This window comes from Periplaneta americana, chromosome 12, assembly GCF_040183065.1.
Source record: "Periplaneta americana isolate PAMFEO1 chromosome 12, P.americana_PAMFEO1_priV1, whole genome shotgun sequence".
Classification (NCBI taxonomy): Eukaryota; Metazoa; Arthropoda; class Insecta; order Blattodea; family Blattidae; genus Periplaneta; species Periplaneta americana.
The window spans coordinates 88524532-88551913 of NC_091128.1; the positions used below are offsets into that span (position 1 = coordinate 88524532).

At 37.2% G+C, this 27382-nt stretch overlaps 1 protein-coding gene across 1 annotated transcript in view; it reads left to right on the forward strand.

Moving 5' to 3' along the window:
* Window positions 1-27382, forward strand: part of dysf (dysfusion) — a 1258166-nt gene that overhangs the window by 1044157 nt on the left and 186627 nt on the right. Inside the window, exon 5 of the mRNA XM_069841720.1 lies at window positions 22275-22454. Within this exon, the coding sequence (XP_069697821.1) occupies window positions 22275-22454 (180 nt within the window). The remainder of the gene's footprint in view (window positions 1-22274; window positions 22455-27382) is intronic.

Sequence of the window (27382 nt, forward strand, 5' to 3'; positions counted from 1 at the left end):
ATGCATGCAGCGCGGGACGAGGAAGGCCTTGGGGTAATCCCGTTCCAGCGGCCTCGCTCACAGCGTCCGCACGGCAGAGGGGTCCCGTAGCTGGGCCCTCGAAAGCGCCTCACAATATTTTCATGCTACATTTACTCCTTTTCATAGCGTAGCCGAATGGATAAGGACGCTAGTTTGAGTTTCACAGAAAATAATTTAGTTTTCTCCGCCACATCCTCCAGAAGTGTTTTAGAATAAAGAAAATCGAAGCATGATTCCATTCTCTCATCCCCTTATGCAGACAATAAGGATACGTACAGTGTTAGATACAAAAGTGATATCTCCCGTAGCGTGAATTTGTCTAATAAAAGTTCGTCTTCGCCTGGTTCACACGACTAGGGAAAGGATGTTATTTTGCACCTAATTTACCTCTTGAATGTACCTAAGTATCTTTGTTATAGATTATTATAACATTTTATCTATAAACAACAATAAAAACAACAATCGAAAAGGAAACAAGAAAGAAAGAAAAGGAAAGCAGAGCGGAGTCTTGCATAATAAATTTGTTCACGTGTAAACCTAAGCTCTCACAAAATCAAGCAAAGTCTTCCGAAGGGAACTTAGCTTATGGCAACCAATCTCTTTTGTCTAAATTGCAATGTTACCAGTGACTCCTGTGTGGAATGTTATGTGGAATGATTGACTTTGTGTATTTTGTGTGTAATTCTCACAGCTAGTCTCACTCTGGTCAGAAGGTGATTGGATGGCCAAGCAGTTTGAAGCGTCAAATAAGTTAAATTATAATAGCTAATATTTTCTGTGAAATAATATTTCATAATGCATTACATAACTTATACAACTCTGTTAGTAATAAATTACATTTTATGGCATATTAAGAAGTGAATTACATTTAGCATTATTTACAACAGACAATAGTATGCCGACAAACATTTTGAAGACGTCTCTTAGGACCGACTCGGCTAATTTCGTGATACTAACATTTTAGTGCGAAAATAAAGTTCAAATTAAAAAAATAGTATTCTTAATATAGTACATTATTAGGCTTCAAGAAGTTACATGAGGGCATTTTTACCTCAAATAAATTTATACAATATATTACAAAAAAAGCAATACAAATAAACAAAAAATTTTAGCACTCTAGAAGGGCTGGTATAATTTCGTGATAGTTCTTAAATTCAAAATATGTAGGTATATTCAGTATTTTTTTTTTTTTACATTCCACAGTCAGATTCGTATCTACAACCCAAACAATTAAAAATTATTTGTGTATTTTGAAATATATTAAATGTTAAATGTTATGTTTTATTTAACGACGCTCGCAACTGCAGAGGTTATTTCAGCGTCACCGGATGTGCCGGAATTTTGTCCCGCAGGAGACATGCCAATAAATCTACTGAAATGAGCCTGTCGTATTTAAGCACACTTAAATGCCATCGACCTGACCCGAGATCGAACCCGCAACCTTGGGCATAGAAGGCCAGCGCTATACCAACTCGCCAACCAGGTCGACGGAATATATTAATATGTAGAATAAGTCTTCTCGGGTTCTCAACCAGGTGAGTTGGAGATTTACTTCCAAGCTTTCGATGGCAGAGCTAGCCATTGAAAGCTTAGAAGTAAATCTCCAACTCACTTGGCTGAGAACCCGAGAAGACTTATTCTACATCGAACGCCGGGAAAGCCTCAAGTCATACATATATTAATATGTATTATGAAACCGTTGATCACAACTGACACACTGAATCCATCTTTCACCATGCTTATCGTCCTCGAAATTTCCTGAAGACACACAAAAATCATTAGACTTCTCTTTATCAGAAATCTTCTTTGTTTGACTCCTGAATATGATCTTGTTTCGCTATCTATCTCTTTTAACTCACTTGAGAGACTGAAAATGTCATTCTAATTTACTGCAGTTTTGGTCCCTTCTGGTCCTCGTTGAACTTGGCAAGAAAAGACGAGGTTCCTCTGCGATAGTCCTCCTTTGTTTTAGACACAATCTATTGCCTCTTTGGTATTACTTATAGGCTATTGTATTTCTTTTCATATTTGACCCCGCGATTATCTGCTATCCGCAACATGCACGACGTGCAAAATATATCAGAGATGCTATGAAAACACACACAAATATTTTACGTTTTATCCATTTGATATTTCTTCCTCAGAGAATGTTGATACACTGCACTGTAGAACAAATTTAAAGAGAAAAAAACTGGCCTCGTGGAATGAGAAAAACGGTAAGAAAATAACTTCGCAAAATAAGACTGTATTACGTCATCAGTGCATTAATAAGTATATATTTCTCACCCAGAAGTATACAATGTCAGTACTTACCATTGAAAACAATTTGAACCACAAAACATTGCAAAAACTCTTCTTTTAACAAACAAAATCGAATGGTGTATTTACTCACAAATTCAAAGCTATATAGATCTCACAACTCAAGTACTTTCCAAAAAATCCGCTCACGTGTTTGCAAGAGCGCAGTTATCAGAATTTGTGTTATAATACATCTTCTGCCATTTATACTATACCATCAGAATTACATTTGTCCCTGGTATAAATTCGTAATAAATTTAAATAAAAATATCACTAAATTAGCCGAGTTTGCCCTATATGTTGTTATTGTACGGTTTTCTGCCATAAGGACGTGTTTTTTCATCACATTCCCTTAGAAATCTGACCTATACGAGTAGGCTACTTCAAATTTTGTTCTGCCCCTCTTTGTCCATTTACAACACAGAATTCCAAAAGCAAAATTAGTTAATTATTGGACTTTCGAGCAGAATTTATTGTCAAGAGTCATAAGATATATTATTCCATTTAGGTTACGTGTAGACGACAGAACAAGAGGTAAAATTATAAAAGCCATTATCGTGCCCTCTAGTGGAAGCAATACTGCGTGTTCAGTTAAAAGTGTGTCATGGCTCGCTGTATGCCGTCATGTGGCTAGTCGATGAGCCTAGAGAATTCAATCTTCCTACACTTCCACAGAGGTGTATTACTTATATGCCAGAGAAGTTGCCTAGCAAGTACGGCGTTCATTCTGAAGAGTAAGTACCGATACATACGGTAACACCTGTAGTGGCAGGAATGTGAACTGTTTGGAAACACGTACTGAGGTGAGTTTTTTTCTTACTGTCGGGATATGTGGAGAGGGTTCAAACGATTACTTACGTATTTGTTGACATTAACTTGGACGGTCAACATGGACACGGAGCATTTGATTTGTATTGTGGAATGTTGCCGTACGCAACCGATGACAACAAATACCCTGCGTACGACTTGCCCGCGCAAAACACAGTTCGAAAGAGGTTATGGTAGCACACAGACTTTACAGACCGCCATCTGTTGCTACGACGTTCAAGTTATACCGTACACGTTCTCAAGTTCAGATTGAACGCCTTGATTAATAGGCAACTTCTCTGACATAAAAGCTGAAACTCGCTTCAAATCGCTGACGCACAACAGTGACGTCATGACACACTTTGAAATGAACACCCAGTATAATCTTCAAAATATATTCCCTGGCTTATATGGTAAATTTATCGTTCTCTCGTTGCTTTAATATGAACATTTGATGCTTGATGAACTCAAAACTTATCAAGTGCTTTACTATTATCGTTTATCATCGCTGCACCATGCACTTACACTAAGAATGGACGGAAGTTCTATCGTAATGCCCCCCCACCTCATAAGTCTATTAGATAATGAATTGCTTTTCTGTTTTAAACCGGTACAATTGCAACTAAAATCGACATCCATCCAATTCAAATGTGGAAAGCTATGATAAATTACAAAGGAGACATTGAAGTTAATTTTTGAGTGTGTACTGAGTAGGACGTGGGCGTGGCAACATTACGTGGGAGTCATCCGCCCACAACTCGTTCTTATTCACTGTAGTGTCGCGTCTTTGTTTTCGAGACGAAATAAACTTCTGCTTCAGGATTATTTTCAGCCGCTACTGTTTCACTTGCACTGGCTTAACAAGTGAATGTAATTCGAGCCACTCCTACGAATTCAGGAGGCATTCTGGATGTTGTTTATTTATGTAAAACTACGTCTTTCTCCTCTCTAGGTATGGTGAGAACTAGAGAATTAAAAGTCACATAAAAATGCAACTCCTTGTTCTCCTTGTATTCCTTTTATTCTCTTTTTTTTTTCCTTATAGACTATTACCCTTTTTCTTCGGTCTCCTTGTATTCCTCTTGTTCTTGTATTTGTCTTGTTCCCTTGTATTCCCCTTACCCTCTTTATATCCACTTCTTCTCAGTGTATTCTCTTTTTTCTAGTATTCTCCTTATTCTTCACCTACTGTATTTCTCCTTGTATTCTTTTTGTTCTCCTTATATATCCCTTATTTTTATTGTATTCCCATTGCTTTCCTTGTATTCTCCTTGTATTTCTCTTGTTTACCTGTATTCCTCTTGTTGTCATAGTATTCTCTTTATTCTTCACCTCGTTCTCCTTGTATCCTTTTTGTTCTCCTTGTATCATCTTTATTTTCATTTTATTCCCCTTCTCTTTCTATGCCATATGTTCTCCTTGTGTTCCTCTTGTTCTCCTTATATTATCTTTGTTACTCTAGAATTCTCCTTATTCTTCACCTACTGTATTTCTCCTTGTATTCTTTTTGTTCTTCTTATATATCCCTTATTATCATTGTAGTCCCATTGTATTTTCATTTTATTCCCCTTCTCTTTATATGCCCCATTTTCCCCTTGTTCTCCTTATATTATCTTTGTTACTCTAGTATTCTCCTCATTCTTCACCTATTTCTCCTTGTATTCTTTTTGTCCTTCTTATATATCTCTTATTCTCATTGTATTTCCATTGCTTTACTTGTATTCTCCTTGTTCTTCTTGTATTTCTCTTGTCCACCTGTATTCCTCTTGTTCTCGTAATATTCTCCTTATTCTTCACTTCGTTCTCCTTGTATCCTTTTTGTTCTCTTTGTATTCCCTTTGTTTTACTTATAGGCTATTACCCTTGTTCTTCGGTCTTCCCCTTGTTCTCCTTGTATTCCTTTTGTTCTTGTATTTCTCTTCTCCTTGTATTCCCCTTATTCTCTTTATATCCTCTTGTTCTCACTGTATGTTCTTTTTTCCTAGTATTCTCCTTATTCTTCACCTATTTCTCCTTTTATTCTTTTTGTTCTCCTTATATATCCCTTATTATCATTGTATTCCCAATGCTTTCCTTGTATTCTCCTTGTTCTCATTGTATTTCCCTTGTTTACCTGTATTCCTCTTGTTATCATAGTATTCTCCTTCTTCTTCACCTCGTTCTCCTTGTATTATTTTTGTTCTCCTTGTATTCCGTTTGTCTTAGAGGCTATTACCATTGTTCTTCGGTCTTCCCCTTATTCTCCTTGTATTCCTCTTGTTCTTGTATTTCTCTTGTTCTCCTTATATTCCCCTTATCCTCTTGTTCTCAGTATATTCTTTTTTTCCTAGTATTCTCCTTATTATTCACCTAGTTCTCCTTTTATTCTTTTTGTTCTCCTTATATATCCGATCGCAAAGAAATGAGAGAGGAATAAAGAAGTGAAGTACGGAAGTGATCCAATGACTGCCCAGAATTGAGCGAATTCCAACGAAGCTAACTGCTTACGCGGACTAGCTCCCAGCGTGAGTCTTACAGAGCTACTCCTTGCAAGAGGAGGCCTTAGCCCTTCAGGGACAAATCGGCTATTCATTGATTCATATATCCCTTATTCTCATTGTATTCCCATTGATTTCCTTGTATTCTCCTTGTTCTCCTTGTATTTCTCTTGTTCACCTGTATTCCTCTTGTTCTCGAAGTATTCTCCTTATTCTCCACCTCGTTCTCCTTGTATCATTTTTGTTCTCTTTGTATTCCTTTTACTTTCATTTTATTCCCCTTGTTCTCCTTATATGCCCCATGTTCTCCTTCTGTTCCCCTTGTTCTCCTTATATGCCCCATGTTCTCCTTCTGTTCCCCTTGTTCTCCTTATATGCCCCATGTTCTCCTTCTGTTCCCCTTGTTCTCCTTATATTGTCTTTGTTACTCTAGTATTCTCCTTATTCTTCACCTTGTTCTTCTTGTATTGTCTACGTTCTTTTTGTATTCTCCTTATTCTTATTACATTTCATTTGTTCTCTTTGTATTCCCTTTGTTCTTCTTGCATTCTCCTTATATTATCTCTGTTCTCTTTGTATTTCCTCTGTTCTCATTATATTCTCTTTGTTTTTCTTGCATTCCCCTCGTTCTCATTTTATTTCCTTAGTTTTCCTTGTATTCCCCTTGATTTCCTTTATCCCACTTGTGCGATCTCACACGTAGTTCTACGAAAAACTATGCAGTATAGTAAAGCTATGCACCTGCCGGCAGGTGATCGCACACACACGTAGTTCTACGTAAAAATATGTAGCGTAGTAAAGCTACTCATAAGTATGCTGTAAGAGCTAAAATCATTTTAGAAGGAAAGACCACTGAGCAAGTCAATTGTTTTAACTATCTTGGCTGTAATATTTCTTATTTAAAAAATGAAGACATCTTTAATAAAATTAACAAATTTAGTTATGTGGTACTATAAAGAGGACATTTAAAAACACTAGATGGGACACTAAATTCAAGTTTTACGGAACAAGATGATCTTGTCCCTATAGTATTATATAGCTGTGAATTTTGGACTACAACCATAAAAGAAGAGAAACTGATAGAAGTAGCTGAGTGATATTTTTAAGAAGTATTACTGGATACAGCCTTTGGACAAAAAACGAAATGAAGGTACAAATGAATTAAGGGGTTAGGTACAGCTTACAGCCGTAAATTTTTTGGAAATATTCAACATTTTTTTCCTTCATTACTGTATCTTGTACAATAATGAAAATTGGTCTGTATAAAACACTATTCTTCTGCTATATGAAAACATTATTACCGTGGCCTTAATTAAAGTAAGTTCTTTCGTTAGCAGCACACCAGCCAGCGTGTACACTTCTGCCACTATCTGGTGGAAATATACAGAGTGACCCGAAATGATTACCCTGATTTCAGACTGTTATTGCTTCCCACTGATTTCTGATTTCCTTTGTAGGTAAGTAAAATGGTGCACTCTTAAAGTTTTAGTGGCTATGTGCCAATTCCACCGCTAGGAGCGCTGTAGCTACTGAATATGTGAAATGGCTTCGCTGCAGGAAAGGAACAGTGTGTAGTGTACAAATTTCACGAAAGGATCCCTGCAAGGGGAAGATCCGAGCAAGGAATGTGAGTTCCTCCCTCCCAATCTTATAATTATTCTCCGATACGGGATCGTCCAGTCTTGTTTGTCCCAATCGGCAAATGACACCACCTCCATCCATCTGCACCTTCAGAAGCGCTGAGTTACTAGCTTCCCTTTCCTCTTAACCGCAAGGACCATACTCCCCTCGAAGGGATCCTTTCGTGAAATTTGTACAGTATACATTGTGCCTTTTCCTACAGCGAGACCATTTCACATAGGCCTTTTCAGTAGCTACAGCGCTCTTGGCGGCGAAATTGGGTACTAAAGCACATAGCCACCAAAACTTTAAGAGTACACCATCTCATTTACAAAAGAAAATCAGAAATCAGTGCCATTACTGGAAAGCAATAACAGCCTGAAATCAGAGTAATAATTTCGTGACAACGATGTCGTGCGGCGGTGTAGCGAAACTTTGCTCACTCTATACTACTCGATGTTGATCAAATTACACAAGCCGAGAATGAGTTCTTTCTTAGAGTTGCAGTTTAGAACAAAATTACGTTAGTTAAACGCATGGGTCTCTCCTCTTCCGTGATGGGGAAATCATTAGAAGTTGAAAGGGTGATTAAAACTCCTGGAGTCGATCGTACGCCCTATCAGTCGTCGAAGAAGTTGCGTAGGGAGGGTGCTTTGCCTCACGCCGTCGCTGACCTCGTGACCTGCCCCTGCTTCAGACGGGTTAGGTTACTCCAAGTTATTTATAAGAGAAACTGACAACATCCGGCTGCGACAGGCGTTGCCAGCCACTGTGGAGTTTATCGCGATTTGCAGTGACTTCGAATAGCACGTGATATGCCTTAAAAGGGAAATATGACTTGATTTCCAACAGGTCTCTTTACATAAGGCCCAGTTAGGTCCAATCACAGACCGAATCCTTATTGTAGTAATGGATTTTGTTCTTCTTATGATCATTATTTCGAACATCTAGTTTCGTCAGGGTTAAAAACAATACCTTAAGGGACTAGGTAGTGTAGACGACTAAACATTATGTTTTTGGTTTTAAAATTTCAATGTATCCTACACATTAAATATATATGCTCTTTATTGCTACGAACAAAATTAGAGCCTAAAGTTCTCCATTTAATAGGTCAGGTGTCTATTTTTTATATCAGATATGTTTGTATGTCTAATCAGCAGTCCGAAGACTGGTTAAAACTTTGTGACACCAATAAGCCAGGAGATAATGGAGTGAGGTGGCCAGCTCCTTTCCCCCTCCATTGCGTATATAACTGACTAGTAAAAGTTTTAAAGTTTTTTTTTTTTAATAAACATGTTTAGAAGCATATGGATACCTCAGTTCAATACAGACATTTTATCATTTTGAGATAAACTACTTTTAAAGCTTTGTTTGTTCACTAATGACACATATTGATGCTTGAATCTTCAAATTCTCAAGATAATTGCAGTAAGTGTATTGCTGATAATTTTATTGCTCGTTTCAATATTGAACTGAAAGATTTGAAGAACTGGCGTATAGTGTACACCATATTTACCTCAATAACACAAAATTTCGAACTGTTTCCCTATTGAACTAAGGTATTGATATGTCCCGTTTTCTAAGAAATAGTTATAGACCTAGTTACAGGTTTCATATTTTGCACACATATCCTAAGTATTGTGTTCATATGTAGGGTCAACACCTCTGGAGTAACGGTTAGCTTGTCTGGCCGCGTAACCAGGTGTCCCGGGTTCGATTCCCGGTCGGGGCAAGTTACCTGGTTGAGGTTTTCTCCGGGGTTTTCCCTCAACCCAATAGGAACAAATGCTGGGTAACTTTCGGTGCTGGACCCCGGACTCATTTCACCGGCATTATCACCTTCATCTCATTCAAACGCTAAATAACCTTAGTTGTTGGTAAAGCGTCGTAAAATACCTACTAAAATAAAAATACATATGTGGGCAAGCTTTTATTCATATAGTACAGATAGGCTATTTATTCAGGTACGATTAAATTAGTGTTAAATATTTTAGTTTGTTCTTTACATGATAGGCTAAATACAGGGTGATTCGCGAGGATTTACTGTCACTTACGGAGCTTATTTCCGAAGACATTATGAACAAAAAAAGTTGCTTGTAAAATACCATTGTTCTTGAGTTGAAGTGGTAAAAGAACGTGGCATGTAGGCTGAACCGGTGAAGTTCCACTAGTGTGCCATTTCACCCCCGAGAGCGTAGGCCTACTACGCCTCCTCAGACTGATACATCAGTACACCAGCCCAGATCACATATATATTGCACATTCCTATATTAAAATCGGTAGCACTTTGAAGAGAACAACCGCCAGCATCGCCACCCGTCCGCCGTAAACGAACACGAGATGACAGTACAGTCGCTAATGCAATTCAAATGGCAGTTATGACGTGACTCCTTATGTACCCACTAGATGGCAGCATAGTAAACCTGACAAAAGTTGTTGCCGTCAAAGCCTACAACGCCGAGCAATCTGGATATATTATATGATCTAGGACACCAGTCCCATTGCATCACAAGGCAACATTTTCGATAGCTACTGTTGAAACGATATTGATGTATATTGAAATGTAGAATGGCGGTGAAATGTTAGATGGAAACGGACAATCTCAAGGAAAATCATTGGGAAATCTTAACTTTGTCCACCAATAGGATTTGAATTTCGGTCTGCTTTCTTCCTAAGAACTTCCCAGGACTCTGCCATCTCAGCTATCAAGGCAACTACCTCTACTATGACATCTCTTCCGGTTCGTCTTTATTATTTATGTTTCTTGCACTTTTTCTTTTGTATAATTATACTTTTCTTCATCTTCTTTCTCTTCTGCTTCTACTCTTTAATCTTCTCCATCTATTTCTCCATATTTTTCTACTTCTACATATTCTTATTTTCCTACTCTCCCTCCACCTTTTTCTTCTAATTCTTCTTTTATTTTCTCTATTCTTCCCCCATCTTTCTTTAGTATGGGCATAGTTCATTTTCTCCGTTTTTTCCTTTCCTCGTCCTTCATCTTCTTCTGCTTACGTTCTTTTCCCTTCTTTTACACCTCTTCTTATTTTTTTCACTTCTTATCATTTCTTCTTACTTCCCTTCAACTCACCTTCTCCTGGTATTTGATCTCACCTTCCTTTTTGCTATTTCTCTCCTTATTTTTCTATTCTTTCTCCACATATTTTTTCTTTCATCTATTCTGATTCTATTTTCTGTAGCCTTCTCTTCATTCATCTTTATTTTTATTGTCCCGTTTCTTGCCCTTTCTCCATTCTTCTACTTCCTGTCACAAGCCATCGGCGTAGCTCAGGCGGTAGCGCTTTCGTCTGCTCATCCGAAGTTACGCTCGGAAGTAGGTTCGATTCTCTCCTGGACTGGTTATCTGGTTGGGTTTTTCCGAGGTTTTCCCAATTGTAAGGCGAATGTCAGGTAATACCTGAAAAAATCCTCGGCCTCACCTCGCCACTTATCATCTCTCTATCACGAATTCCATCGACGCTAAATTACCTAGCAGTTGATACAGCGTCGTTAAATATCTGACTAAAAATATTCTTTTGTCATCCTTTTAATGCGGTAATTTATGCAATGGATATATCTTTTTTTTTCAAAGGTTGGTAACGCGTGTAACAGGTGAATTGATGGATGGTGACTGGGAGGGTCGGTGAGCACGGATTGATGGGTGGCTGAAGGATGCGGATAAATTGGCTTCAGAGCAGACAGACAAGTGGGCGGCTTTGATTCCCCGAGTCGTTTAGCGCACACTTTGAAATGTGATCGACTGCGGCAGACTCTGTCAGGGTGCGGACGAGATCTGTGGCTTCCGAGTGCGAAACGTTCGATTCCCGATGCCGGTTGTCAGTTTCCCTTAAAAATAGATCAGATTCTTCCACTTCCAAAGTTAAATCACTACACTTCATTAAATATGGAAAGTGTATTTTGAAATATTCTTTGATTTTTACTTTTGATGGTTAATAGTTTTATGAACAGAAATACTCTTCGTAGGTACGTGAAATGTAACATAACCTTTTTTAGGTGCTAATCAAAAAACGTTCATTAGACTATAACATTTCCCTCAGTTTTGTACAGAACAGCTGGTACTTTTACCTAAATTATGGACGTTATATTACTGCATATTTATTTTTTAGTAGCGCTTTTCAGTTTTAGTCCGAAAAGACTAAGTATATGATTATGTCTCGTGACCAGAATATTGTACGAAATGGAACTATAAAAATTGGAGACGTATCCTTCGAAGAGGTGGAAAAATTCAAATATCTTGGAGCAACAGTAACAAATATAAATGACACTCGGGGGGGGGGGGAATTAAACGCAGAATAAATATGGGAAATACCTGCTATTATTCGGTTGAGAAGCTTTTGTCACCTAGTCTGCTGTCAAAAAATCTGAAAGTTAGAATTTATAAAACAATTATGCTACCGGTTGTTCTGTATGGTTGTGAAACTTGGACTCTCACTTTGAGAGAGGAACAGAGATTAAGGGTGTTTGAGAATAAGGTGCTTAGGAAAATATTTGGGGCTAAAAAGGATAAGTTACAGGAGAATGGAGAAAGTTACACAACACAGAACTGCAGACATTGTAGGCCTATTCTTCACCTGACATAATTAGGAACACTAAATCCAGACGTCTGAGATGGGCAGGACATGTAACACGTATGGGCGAATCCATAAATGTTTATAGAGTGTTAGTTGGGAGGCCGGAGGGATAAAGATCTTTGGGGAGGCCGAGACGTAAATGGGAAGATAATATTAAAATGGATTTGAGGGAGGTGGGATATGATGGTAGAGACTGGATTAATCTTGCTCAGAATAGGGACCAATGGCGGGCTTATGTGAGGGCGGCAATGAATCTCCGGGTTCCTTAAAAGCCAGTAAGTAAGTAAGGATAACAAAATATTACTTCAGTTACTGTAACAATTATTGCAGTAATACCGAATTCGGCAACATTGTACTCGTTTTGAGGTAAACCTAATCATCACATTTTAATTCAGAGCTTCCCTCCACGTGTTTCCTTCTCGCTATGTGAAATGTAAATAATAAAGAGAGTAAAACCTTGGTTTTCGTACAGTTTGACGTAAATAATATTCTATTAGACTTACGCTTAGTCAATGAAATATATAAGAAGTTACTGTTCATATTGTATTTTATTTCAAACATTAATTATTTTCAATTATAACACACTCTTGTCCACACCTGTGGAGTAACTGTTAGCGGGTATGGCCGCGAAACCAGGTGGCCCGGGTTCGATTTCCGGTCGGGGCAAGTTACCTGGTTGAGGTTTTTTCCGGGGTTTTTCCTCAACCCAATATGAGCAAATGCTGGGTAAATTTCGGTGCTAGACCCCGGACTCATTTCACCGGCATTATCACCTTCATCTCATTCAGACGCTAAATAACCTAAGATGTTGATAAAGCGTCGTAAAATAACCTACTAAAAACACACTCGTATCCTTTACAATTGACAATGTAACATTAATTTGAATTAGTTATACTTAAAATCAGTCTGTAATAGTTATATTATGATAACATTATAGTTCCTAACAACTAGCATAGTTTTATTGTCGTAATTAAGCACTTACAATTTCGAAACCATTGGTCATACTTCAAACCTCAAATCATATTTATAAAGCTTGAACATTTTAATTGTACATCTTGATTACAAACTTTTAACACTCTATCACTTTGGAATATGTATTATATATAGGCCTATCTTTCGCGTGTTGTTACAGATACGTGTACTTGAACTGGTGGTGTTACGGACACCATCACAAAACAAAACCACTTCACATACAATAACAAATATTACACTCAAACCGGAGGCCTACCCATGAGATCACCCATTTCCAGCATACTAGCAGAAATATTCCTACACAACATAGAACAGACATATATACTAAACAAAGACAACAACAAATACGCAGACAACATCATATTATATTAGCACAGATACATAGACGACATACTAATACTGTACAAAGTAAACAAAAGACAGATACAAAACCTACATCAACACATAAACAAAATATACCCAAAGCTACACTACACATTAGAAATTGAAAACAACAAATCCATACTAGACATCACAATAACAAAACTCGACAACAAACACACATTAAAAATCTACTGAAAACCCACAACAACAACAACAACAACAACAACAACACAACACATCCAATCACCCAACACAACACAAACAAGCTGCATTCCGAACAATGGTACACAGACTACTCAACATACCAATGAGCCAGCAAGACTACAAACAAGAAGAAATATAACCAAATACATAGCACAAGAAAACGGATACAACCCTAACATAATAGACAATATAATAAGAAAGACAAAACATAATCACAATAGTCTAAGAATACCGTACAACACAAACACAAGAACACAAAAAATACATCACACTAAAATACGAAAACAAAAACACACACAAGATTGCAACCTCATTCAAGAAATTAAATTACAACATCGCATACAGAACAAATAATACTATACAAAACATCTCAACACACAAACAACACAAACAAACAAATACAACCACACAGGCGTATACAAACTCAAATGAAACACCTGCTACAACTTCTACATAGGACAGACAGGCAGATCATTTCAAACACGTTACAGAGAACACATCACAGCCATAAAAAAATTACAAAACACTTCCACATATGCAGAATATATCACAAATGCTAGCTACACCCCCAGAGACATAAACACAGATATGGAAATTCTACATATTCAACCAAAAAGCCAGAAACTAAACACACTAGAACAATACGAAATATATAGACACACAAAAACACATCCAAAAGAAATTCTCAACACACAACTCAATTTCAAAACACACACTCTTTGACTCCACATTAAAATACACAAACACACCCCCACAGGAAAAACAAACAAAAGGCGCTAAGACCAGCACCAACCAGTTCTGAAGATGGCTAATAACAGGGTGAAACTGGTAGGCCTACTGTAATATTTAACACGCGAAATATATATAAAATATATTCCGAAGATTTCGATTGTGTTATAAACAGCGTGTCTACATCTATCGCATGCATTCCTAACAGGACATTGACACAAATTTGCGGCACGAGTAATAAACAATGGTAATAAATAATTATTGTTAAAATATTGTAAATTTAAGTACATATAGCACACTATTTTAAGCTCTTTATTGTCTCATCATTTTACATGTAGGATTCAATTTCATAAGTCTTTTAGTCGTTGAGCTACCAAAAATTTAAGCAGTCTTACAACTTTTCCTTTCCTGATTCCGTTACCCGATTTTGTCACTCGGTTTCGATATAGAAGTATGTACATCAAAATTAGTTTGACTCTTTAAAATTCAAACTTTGCCACTTTCACGGTAATACACGTTTTTCAGCATGCTTTATGCAATCCGTTCATGCGTCAGTGTATCTGCCTCTCTTGCTATGAATAGCAATTTCTCCCAAGTATCTTGTGTTAATAGGCTACCAGTAATGTTTCTCTAAATAGATGCTGAGAAATCATTTGTATGGACTTAGAAAGGAGCCTTCGGTACAGTTGATGCATACTGCATCATCCTTGTTTTGAAAGAACCGAACTGTAACCGCAGAAGTGCCATGATGTTTTCTGAAAAGAATGGTATATTGAATGTTGAGTAGACAACTTTACTATCACAGATGGTTTGAACTAAACTACTTAACTGTTATTTAGTTATTTTGTATACACAGCTACATTTTAATTTAGCTGTAAAATTTTAATAAGTTTCTTAATTTTTTAATGTACAATACAGTTCAAGTACATATATCTATTAATAAAACTAAGGCAAATGACTTATAACATCAAAAATAATGATAAATAATAATAGAATACTAGAACAGATTTCTCATTTCCAATACCTAGGACGTAACATCATAATAATGAACCTGACGAGATCACAGAAAGAAATTATATAAATTCCAGGCAAATTATGGGAACATTAAAAGAAACGTTATGTATAAAAACGAAAAAGGAAACTCGACTGAAGTTTTCTAAGGTTGTGGCTATCTCCACTTTTTTATACGTAGCTGAAATATGGGTGTTAGCAGAAAAATACTTAACGACATAAGTCACATACTACAGAAGTGGGATTTCTAAGATATGTAGAAGCAGAAGATTGATAAATGGGCAACTTACTAGTGTTATATATTTTTAAGCACGTGGGCTTACAGGTGTTTCGGTATATACACCATCGTCAGAGCCAACTGGATCATAGCGTCATCTTCATATCGCTGCCTGTTGTAAGGGTGTGTTTGTGTGTTGTAATGTGGAGTCAAATAGTGAGAGCGTTCTGAAATTGATCTGTGTGTTGAGAATTTGATTTGGGTGTGTTTTAGTGTATCTGTATATTCCATATTGTTCTAGTGTGTTGAGTTTTTGGTTTCTGGGTTGGATGTGTAGAATTTCCATGTCTGCATTTATGTTATTGTATGTATGGTTAGCATTAGTTATGTGTTCGGCATATGTAGATGTAGTGTGTCCTCTGGTTATTACTTTAATGTGTTCTTTGCAGCGTGTTTGGAATGATCTGCCTGTCTATCCAATGTAGAATTTGTCGCAACTATTAAATGTGAGTTTGTATACGCCTGTGCGGTTGTATTTATTTGTTTGTGTTGTTTGTGTGTTTTCTGTTCTGTATGCTATGTTGTATTTCTGCTTTCTGAATGAATATGCGATCTTATGTGTGTTTTTGTTTTCGTATGTTAGTGTGATATATTTCTTGTGTTCTTGTGTTTGTGTTGTATTTTGTGTGTTTTTGTGTTTGTTAAGTTTTTGTTTTTTCTTCCTTATGATGTTGTCTATTATGTTTGGATTGTAACCGTTTTCTTGTGCTATGTATTTGATTGTGTCCACTTCTTCATTGTAGTGTTGTTGGCTCATGGGTATGTTGAGTAATCTGTGTACCATTGTCCTGAATGCAGCGTGTTGTGTTGTATGGGGTGATTAGATGTGTTGTATGTGTGTGGTTGTGGTGGTTGGTTTTCAGTATATTTTGAAAGCGTGTTTGTTGTCAACATTTGTTATGGTGATGTCTAGTAAGTTTATGGAGTTGTTGTTTTCAAGTTCCAGTGTGTATTGAAGTTTTGGATGTATTTTGTTTATCTATTGGTGTAGTTTGTGTATTTGTCGTTTGTTTCCTTTGTATAGTATGAGTATGTCATCTACGTATCTGTGCCAGTATATTATGTTGTCTGCTTTTTGTTGTGGTTGTTGTTGAGTATGTATGTTTGTTCTATGATGTGTAAAAATATCTCTGCTAGTATGCTAGAAATGGGTGATCCCATGGGCAATCCTTACAACAGGCAGCGATATCAAGATGACGCTATGATCCAGTAGGCTCTGATGATGGTGTATATACCGAAACAAGCTGTAAGCCCACGTGTTTAAAAATATATAACACTAGTAAGTTGCCCATTTATCAATCTTCTGTAATAGAGTGTTAAAAGTAGTGTACGCAATACTCAAGATGGATATGTAGAAGGATGCAAAGTAAGATTAGAATTGGATATATTTTTTTAACAATAAGATAGAAGAATACAGAACGAATTTGAAAGACAATGTAAGTAGAGTGGGATATGAAAGAGTTCCTACCAAGTACAGTGTCCTTAATACAAATGGCTGCCGTAGCACGAGATCCGGCTCCCGAGTGACAGACCGAGCATCAGCCGGTAAAATGCTGCTTACAGCGGTGGAAGCTAAAATGGATTATGAAACCTAATTTACAGTCGATGTTGAAAGTGACGTCCTTCCGCTCGTATACAAGCTAGATATCGCGGGAATATGTTGTTACTTGACATTATTCTTATTTCATGACCAATACTAGACTGGACTTCCTCTAATGTGCGCGAATTCGTGCGAAACATTTTATATTTCCTCCGTTAAAACTGTTAAAGAAAACGAATTAACTGTCCTAAAAATAAGAAAGAGCAGTTATCTATATAATAAGATAATAATAAACTTTGCAGACCTATCAGAAAAAGACATTAAAGATGTAGATATAATTATGTACAATGAATAGCGAGTCACGCAAAATTTGAAAACCTATTTATTTTAGGTCATTACCATTTAATCAAAACCTGCCGCCACGGTGGTCTGGTGGCTAGAGTGCTGGCCTTACAATCCTGTGGACCCGAATTCGATCCCCGGTGTACCCCCGATTTATAATTTGTGTTGGGAAAGCCCGTGGTACAGGTAACATAGAAGTTTTCTCTGTCACCTCCGGTGCCCCTGTAGCATCCCAACAAATCTCCATAATTATCTCATCTCATTGCGGGTGTAGAGTATACCAGCCTCCTATGGCGCACCTTTGGTAACGACGTTGTCGGTAAATTGGTCTACATAACTGGCTTCATATGGGTGAATAACGTTAGTCAAGTACGCGCCATTAGTTAAAAAAAAACATTTAATCCAAACCTTTTGAAGACTGACACTATAAAATTTAGTAATTGTGCCACGAGCACCAAATAGAAGACCTAGGTTTCCCAGTTGTCAATATTGTAATTGCAGGATGGTTCGTACTGTTGTTTCTTCTCCATATGTACTTCTTTTACTTGTTTTTCAGATCCGTGAGATGTTACCATCTTGAATACCAACCAAAAATATACGCCATAGGAATAAATTCGCTATAATTCAAGAAAAATTACAGCCTTCTAGAGCGAATAGTTTCTGTGTTATTGAAATTTTAACTGAACAAATGCTCACGATAACCAAAAGATGGCTTATGCAGTAACATAATTAAAAATTAAAAATATATATATTTATAACCAAGTAACTTTAATAAAACATACTGTATATCACATTAAACAGAACTTTCCCAATAATATAGCAAAAAAAAAAAAAGTAAAATGAATTGTTTCATTACCATCTTTCATATTTCCCTTAAGCACAGGAAACAGTAACCTCGAAAATAAGTGAATGTTGGGCTACGGCTGTCTCACCCCAAGTGGACTCTTGGGTTCGTTAAGAGTTGTCAAAACGTTGTGCATCGTACAGTCCCAGGGTTGCCAGATAAAGGAATCGAAACCGTCGTACTAACTTATGAAAATTGTTGTACTTCGGCATAAAATTGTCGTACATTTCTCAGCTTTCTAATATATTTCTAGTCCATCGCTGTGTAGTAATGGTTAGCATGTCTGACTGTGAAACGAGCGGGCCAGCGTTCAAATCTTTGATGAGACGAGTTATCTGGTTAAGATTGTTTCCGGGTTTTCCCTCAACCCATTAAAAGCAAATGATGGGTAACTTTCGGCGCTGGAGTCATTTCGCTTGCATTATCAGCTTCATGTCATTACGAATTTGATAAAGAATTGCAAAATAAATAAATATATATATATATATATATATATATATATATGTATGTACATACACATACATATATATTGTATAATACTAGTAAATTTTAGTTCCAATTAAAAATGCTACTAATACTACTAATTATTGTTCACATCCATAATGGCATTCAGCATTGAAACAAATCACCACCCATTTCTTCATCATCAACATGGTCATCGCAGTAAAGCGTGCACGATGACGCTTGGTTAGAAACAACTTTGTTATATTTAAAGTCAGCAGAAATTTGATCTTTGGCCGGCGCGGCGGCAGATAGGCCTATTTTAGTATCAATAAATGCGGCGGCTGAAAATTATATCAAATTAATTCATCTACAGTCGACTCAAACCCGACACCTCTATAATGTCGGCGCGTTTAGATTTGTTAATGCTACTGCGGTACTATTTAATTGGTAAAATATTTCCTTTATCGAACAAACAAGGAAGTTTATAAAATTAAACTCGTATTACTTTGATATAACCGCGCCGTATGCGTGAAACCTAGAGCTCAAGATGACAAATGATGACTTGCATGGCAACCGTAGTTACCCAGATCGATTTTCAAAGCATTCCCCCCCCCCCCGTAAAAGTATGTTTCTTTCATATTAGTCCAGGACATACTAAATGAAGAAAACTTATCTGAAAGGGATGAATTAACCATCAATTTTATTTTAATTATAAACAAACATTATAAGTTCCCAATTATTTTTTCACTTCAGTGAAAAAGTTGTACAAAATTGCGTACGACATAAGAGTGCGGTCGTATCTCGTACAATTAGTCAAAATAGACGTTTGCCTACGACTATGCGTACGACTATAGTCGTACGTATGGCAACCCTGTACAGTCCAATCAATGACTTTCCCCTTCGTAGGTATTCGGTCCAAAGGCAGAGGTAACGAGGACACAGACCTTGTGATTCAGATCAGGTGACAGCAATTTTTTATTCTCCCATCTGATATCGGCAGTGCAACATCTGCATATCCCAGAAGCTTCGGGGAGTATCACATGATAATCTTTCGAGTTACGTATTGTTAACACGTATGCCTATCAGAGCTGATATATGGCTGATAACTTCAACGCCACCGTAAACTGACCCTCAACTTAAGTGGAGTTCTGCCATGCATGTAAATGAGAGCTAGATAAGAACACATTGGCTACTTCTTTTTATCCCCATTGTTCATATCTCTCAGGAGATGTAATTCCAAGATACTTTGCAGCAAAACAGTTCCTGAATTCGTGCGTGAACTGGAGTAAAACAGATGAAAAACTCTAAACATGTGAGAGGGGGAAGAAGAAAAGATATTTTATTGTTGATGCCGGAAAGATAAACTCCGGGATAGGTTTGAGAAAACTAAACCTGCCACAAGTCCGCTTGCAGTTTTCAGAAAGCTTTCCTGCTCGCCACTTGGGTTTCAGTGCACACAAAACTGAAAAAATAAAATAGTTGTCTAGCGGGAAGATTTATGAACACGCTTTGTCGTCATTCACCTGTTTACAAGAACATTAGGACTTTGTTTTTGTTTTATGTTGTAGTTGGCAGTGCAGGCAGCATTTGTACTTATTGTCGTAGAGTGGTGTACATGATCTACCGATAAGCGTGTGAACTGTATTTGCTATTAAATGGGCACAATTTCCCAGTTTTAAAGCTGTTTACATTGCGTACTCAAAGTAAAAAAAAAATATATATAATATTCTAATATATTAAAATTACTTTAAGACGAAGTGGAAAATAAAGAACACATTACAATAATGAACGAAGTGCACTTAAAGCATATCTGAGTGAAAGAGATTTTGAAGATGAAGTATTTATTAAGTTGTTAATTAAATATTTATTGGAAACAGATTAGAAAGTTGAATATAATTTTATTAGGATTAAGAAAATCTTACATTTTTAAATAATAGAAGACAGTAGTAGAAAGATCTAGCTGTTTGATTTCAATTTTCTGATTTATACTTAACTAGCTCAGAATTTATAAGTATTATTACCAAAAAAACCTAAACAAACCAAACCTAACCTATCATTGATTCTAGATCTTACGAAAACTCGCTTTGCTTGAACTAGTTTTCACTAATTGAAATTGATTTTGACGGATTTCGGGTTTTAACGGTAACATATATGATCTTTGGTTCTGATTTATTCCGTATACCGAATTCCAGATAAGAAAAATATTGAGGTAAACAAAAGGGTGGAGTTTTGCCATCTCCCACACCATCGTATCATGTCACGCGTATACTCCTATTGGCTAGTGACGACAGTGATAACATACGCGCTAGATAGTTTTTTTTTATGAGATGTTCATCGTATTGATGATTTAGACAGAATTGGAGTAAGTTAAAATCATGAACCGAGATTCGTGGTACGTTTGGAATGCAGATAGGGGTTACCAAAAACCAGTGTTTAAAGTAGGTGGGATTCCATTAGCTCGTACTGTTGCATTTCATGCAACTAGAACATGCATCACAACCGAACATAACCTTTTACCACTTCACATGTATTGTAATGTCGAGACTTGTCTCGCTCTTTCGCAATCCTGCAAATTTATTTCTTCTGTACGTGCATATAAACAATATTAATATTATACTGAACATAAACAATGAACAGAGGCACTTGCCACTGTATTAGAGGATTGGGTGGGTGATGTAGCGTGATGGACTCTGCACAGGCAACAGCTTTAAGACAATTATCAAATGTTTATTTACCTTCATATCGTTCTTGTATGGAAATATCGAACTAATATAATCAACAATGTATTATAAAAATGCATTATAGAATTCAATGCCACTGTTCATAGTAACTGAAGTCGACCTGGTTGGCGAGTTCGTATAGCGCTGGCCTTCTATGCCTAAGATTGCGGGTTCGATCCCGGGCCAGGTCGATGGCATTTAAGTGTGCTTAAATGAGACAATCTTATGTCAGTAGATTTACTGGCATGTAAAAGAACTCCTGCGGGACAAAATTCCGGCACATCCGGCGACTCTGATATAACCTCTGCAGTTGCGAGCGTCGTTAAATAAAACATAACATTTAACATTTAGTAACTGAAACTAATTTCCATATTAACAGACTTTACTGAACGCATATTGAGAGTTCCCACGCTGCAATAAGATCACAAATCATGTTATGTATCAGAGCGGTATAATACATTTCGCATCAAAAGTTTGTTTACCTGAATATTTTTCTAATCGGGATTTCAATACAGTTAGAAAGTTCGTTTACATGGTCAGGAAATTGTAGGTCAGGTTTTTTAAACCCCATTGTACGACAGTTGTTTTACGTCTCTCAGGTTAATGCCATCTGTACGCCAGTCACAATACTACGTCACGCCGCACCGTTTTGGGTAAATATTATTCACATGAAAATTAAAATAGAGAATGGCGATAAAATTATGGAGGGAAACAGGAGAACTCCAAGAAAAATCCTTATGAACCCTCCCTTTGTCCAACACAAATACGACTCTGCTATCGTAGGGATTTAACCTGGGTCCTCAGTCACCTTAAGTCAGTGTAGTGCCATTTGAACTGCGGAGGCGGCGTTACATAGACGTTAAATAACTATTTAAAAGTGAGGGTTGTTGCAAAGGACATTTTTACCTTAACTCTCTCTTGAAGTTCATGGGCAGTTGTTTCAGGCTACATTCTACACCGGTGTGATTTGAGATGATGCGATATGATAACACCTGGACTTTTGTCTGTTGCAGGAGGATCTGCTGATCCACGGGGACAGTGTGTACGACATCATCGATAAGCAGGACCACCAGGCCATTCAGACAGAGCTGGTACGTAGCGCCACGGGTCCAGGCGACGAAGAGCGCATGTTTCTCTGCCGGATGAACGTGTCCAGAAACGCTCGCCGCCAGATGCGCTTCGGCGACCAGAAGGTACGCGCTTCATACCGCCAAGTTTTAAAGAAACCTAAATACCGTCCGTGGAATCTGTGAAGTGACACTGACAAAGCAAGCCTTCTGTACATTTAGCGTCATAGATGGCTGGTCCAATAGGTAGTCAGGGCGCGAAAGAAATTGCGTGGATGAGAGAACACAACTGGCTTGGAGAAAGAGAAAGTAAAGGGAAGGGAGCAGGAACTATTAGGCTCCGCCCTTTCCCGGGTAACGTCATACAGATTTCACGGATGGTGTTTATTAGCCCTATAAATAGAAGTTACTGTACGTATTCTTTTGTTAGGAAGTTTCCTTAGAAAATATGTATGTATGTATGTACAGTATGTATGTATGTATGTATGTATGTATGTATGTATGTATGTATGTATGTATGTATGTATGCATGCATGTATGCATGTATGTATGTATGTATTTTTTATTTAAGTAGGTTATTTTATGACTCTTATCAACATCTTAGGTTATATAGCGTCTGAATGAGGTGAAGGTGATAATGCCGGTGAAATGAGTCCGGGGTCCAACACCGAAAGTTACCCAGCATTTGCTCATATTGGGTTGAGGGAAAACCTCGGAAAAAACCTCAACCAGGTAACTTGCCCCGACCGGCAATCGAACCCGGGTCACCTGGTTTCACGGCCAGACGCGCTAACCGTTACTCCACAGGTGTGGACAATAATGGAACAAGACAGACTGTTACAGTAAACGGGGAGCGCTGCTACAGCATATTACAGAACTTAGTCATCTCTAGATTGAGGAATCACGATATGGAAAACATAATCTTCATGCAAGATGGCGCTCCACCCACATATTTATACCTGCAAAACAATTAATTACGCAGATATTTGGCGATCGTGTCATCAGTATGTGGCCTCCGCGATCTCCAGATTTAAATCCGGCCGAAGTTTTGCTTGTGGGATTACCTTAAAAAGCGAGTTTTCCTGACACATCCAACAACCGTACTGCAACTGACAGATCCTATCTCGCAAGAAGTTGCCAATATTCCAAGACAATATCTGCAAATTGCTGTGCATGGTGTCGTAGACAGAATGCTGTACGTTGAACAAGAAAACGGCGGACATCTTTCCGATGTTTTGTAAACCCCGTTGTTTGCCCAAACACTATGATGTTTTTGTTTTTTCTCTATCTCAAATATTATAATATTTATAGCAGTTTAATGTTTGAATTGACTTTAGAAATACCCTATATTTTGAAGATTAATCTTTGTCCACTGCTGTGGAGTAATGGTTAGCATGCCTGACCATGAAACTAGCGGGCCAGGGTTCAAATCCTGTTTGAGATCAGTTACCTGGTTGAGATATTTTCGAGATTTTCTCTCAACCAATTAAGAGCAATTGCTGGATAACTTTCGGCGCTGGACCCTGGACTCATTTCGCTGGCATTATCACCTTTACATCAATCAGACGTTAGATAACCTTAGCAGTTGATAAAGCGTCGTAAAATAACCACTTAAAAAGAAAACATTACTCTTAGTACTAAAATAACTGATTTTAATAGAATGCTATTGCGGACGATCAGGTCACAATACGTAGTTTTAAGAAAACTTTAAGAAACGTTTCATAAACTTGACAAGGAACACTCCACATTTGTTGATTAACGGTTAGCGCGTCTGACCGCGAAACCAGGTGGCCCGGGTTCAAATTCCGGACGGGACAAGCTACCTGGTTGAGGATTTTTCCTGGATTTTCCCTCAACCCAATACGAGCGAATGCTGGGTAACTATCGGTGCTGGACGCCGAACTCATTTCACCGGCATTATCACCTTCATTTCATTCAGACGCTAAATAACCTGAGATGTTGATACAGCGTCGTAAAATAACCCAATAATAAAAAATGACAAGGAACAGAAGATTTTATTAACATAAATTATATACACAAAAGAAGATTTTAATTAGCGTAATTTTGTTATCTAAGAATTAAAAGAAATAGTTTGAGTCTATTTCGAGTTCGTTGTCGCTATGAGTTTATTTTTTCTTTTTAAATGAAGATCAGTTAATGTTTACTGCAGTTATGACATTTCATTTGTATCGTTTCTGCATAAATTGAGATTCGTAGATACTTATTGAATATGAACAACTTCCGCCCAATAGTTTAGAAGAAATTGTACAAAAACGGATACACTGACGACATACCTATAGTAACAATAATAATAATAATAATAATAATAATAATAATAATAATAATAATAATAATAATGATAATAATGATAATAATAATGATAATAATAATGATAATAATAATGATAACAACAATAATAATAGTAATAATAATAATAATAATGTCCACACCTGTGGAGTAACGGTTAGCACGTCTAGCCGCGAAATCAGGTGGCCCGGGTTCGATTCCCGGTCGGGGCAAGTTACCTGTTTGAGGTTTTTTCCGGGGTTTTCCCTCAACCCAATATGAGCAAATGCTAGGTAACTTTCGGTGTTGGACCCCGGACTCATTTCACCGGCATTATGACCTTCATCTCATTCAGACGCTAAATAACCTAAGATGTTGATAAAGCGTCGTAAAATAACCTACTAAAATAAAAAAAAATAATAATAATAATGTATCGAATTTTTATGACATATCACACTTTTATTCTGGTCTCCTTTTACAAACTTAAGTTAAATTAAACCCCTATCATGCTTTTGTGAATACAACGATATGGTTCTTATTGTTCATATAGGCCTACGAGTAAACGCACATTTTATCGTATTCTAGTATTAAGTCATATTTAACCAAACACATTAGTAGACAAGCATATTTTTCGTCAGACTACAATAGCTTTAACAGTTTTTCAAGTATTGTTCACATGTTTTGTTTCAATCATGGGAAGAGATTTTGTTCTCGTTTGATTACTTATTTTAAATTTCCTTTCCTTAAAAATACACCCTGTCCCGCTTAGAGGGATCGAGAAATAAGTGCTAATTTAAAGTATAAATAATGGTTTTATAACATAACTTTTTGTATAACTTGATGTAAAATCTCTCCGGGTTTCGGAGAATGGTCAGTGCAACTCGATGTGTGCGCCTCGAGCTACCCTGAAGACATCCAAAAGGTACTCAATCTTCTGCCAAGTGTTCCATAACATTTGTGGGGTGATTAGCGCAGCTGCATTTATAATGCGTTGTCTCAGTTTTTCCAAAGTGTCAACTCTATACCACGTTGGTACACAACACTTGTCGCAAAGCCCCAGAAAAAGGTCAATGGGCGTCAAGTCGATTGACCTAAGTGGCCGGGCAAGGGTTCTCCTCTTCCGATCAACTTATTGGGAAAGTTTGCACTCAAGAAGCCACGTATTGCTCATAGTAATAGAGTGCAGGCCCATGAAGCTGAAAACCTATTCTGGGAGGAATTGATCAACAACCAAAGTTCTGCAACATGTTCAGATACACAATCCCTGTGACTGTTACCTCAATGAAGAAGAATGGTCCAATGACGGAATGTTCTACTGAATGGCGCCAGGCTTGTTTCCACGATAAACGTTAGTACGCATGCGCATGAACATGCAACTGTTTTTAAACCATTGGTGCATAAACTTGGACAGTTTCTGCATCTTGTCAGATGTAAATCATAACGATATCTTCATCTCATTTTAAATGGTGAGCATTTATTTCTAGATTCCTGTAAGTGGGATACGGTGTGTTTTGTGATTAAATGAAATTTGAAGGTAACTGGATTCGCCAGCAGTAAGTTGTCAAAACACGAAGGATAAAGAAATGTTAAGAATATACCAACTTGTTTTCTTTTTAGTTCGTTATTTTATGACATTGTATCAACTGCTGTGGTTGTCTAGCGTCTGATTGAGATGAAGGTGATAAGGCTAGCGCGATGAGTCCAGGGTCCAGCGCCGAAAGTTGCCCAGAATTTGCTCTTAATTAGATGAGTGAAAACCCCGGAAGAACCTCAATCAGGTAACTTGGCCCAACCAGGATTTGAACCCGGGTCCGCTCGTTTCACGGTCAGGCAGGCTAACCGTTACTCCACAGCGATGGACACCAGATTGTAGCTGGTCGGTCTCACCTTCACTCTCTTGACCTCTTTCAAACACGCGACACACAAGTTCTAATCCCACTGTTGCCAGGTAGTAATTCCTGAACAGCCAGTGACCCTGTGTAAAAAGAATTTGTCTCACAGAGGACAAAAATTGGACATTTTTTACTCCTCCTTTCCCCTTCTATTTTTATAGGCCGAACAGTCCGCTATGGCCAATAAAAGAACTTAAATTCACAAAAACAATTTTGTACAGTCGTGCATAAAAAGCTTTTAAAGTAATTTTTGGGAAATATTTAATTTGTTTTATACAGTTAACCACGATATCCTTCTTTCAAAATTAGAAAACATTGGTATCAGAGGAGTTTTACTCAAACTTTTTCATTTATAGTTAGAAAATAGATATCAAAAATTCAAAATTGACAAAGATAATAGCAATTATAAATTGATCGATATTGGATTTCCAAAAGGTACAGTATTAGGACCAATCTTATTTATAATATACATGAATAATTTGTTGAAAATCGATCTAAAGAAATATGGTGGTGATATATTTCCTTTTGCAGATGATACTGTACTAACATTTAATGGTGAAAACTGGGATAACACTTATTTAAATGCTAGCAATGGAATTAACGTAGTGAAAAATTGGCTTGACTCTAATACCCTATCCTTAAATACTAATAAAACTATCTATAACAACGAAAGGTTTACCTCCACCTATGAATAATAATTATTCATAGGTGGAGATAAACCTTTCGTGATAATTATTATCACTTAGTAATACATAATATTTCATATAATGAATTAACAAATATTATTGTAATTGCCCACAACTAACACCTTCCACACAAGACAAATATTTAGGAATTATTATAGATCAGCATTTTCGTTGGGATAAACAAATTGAC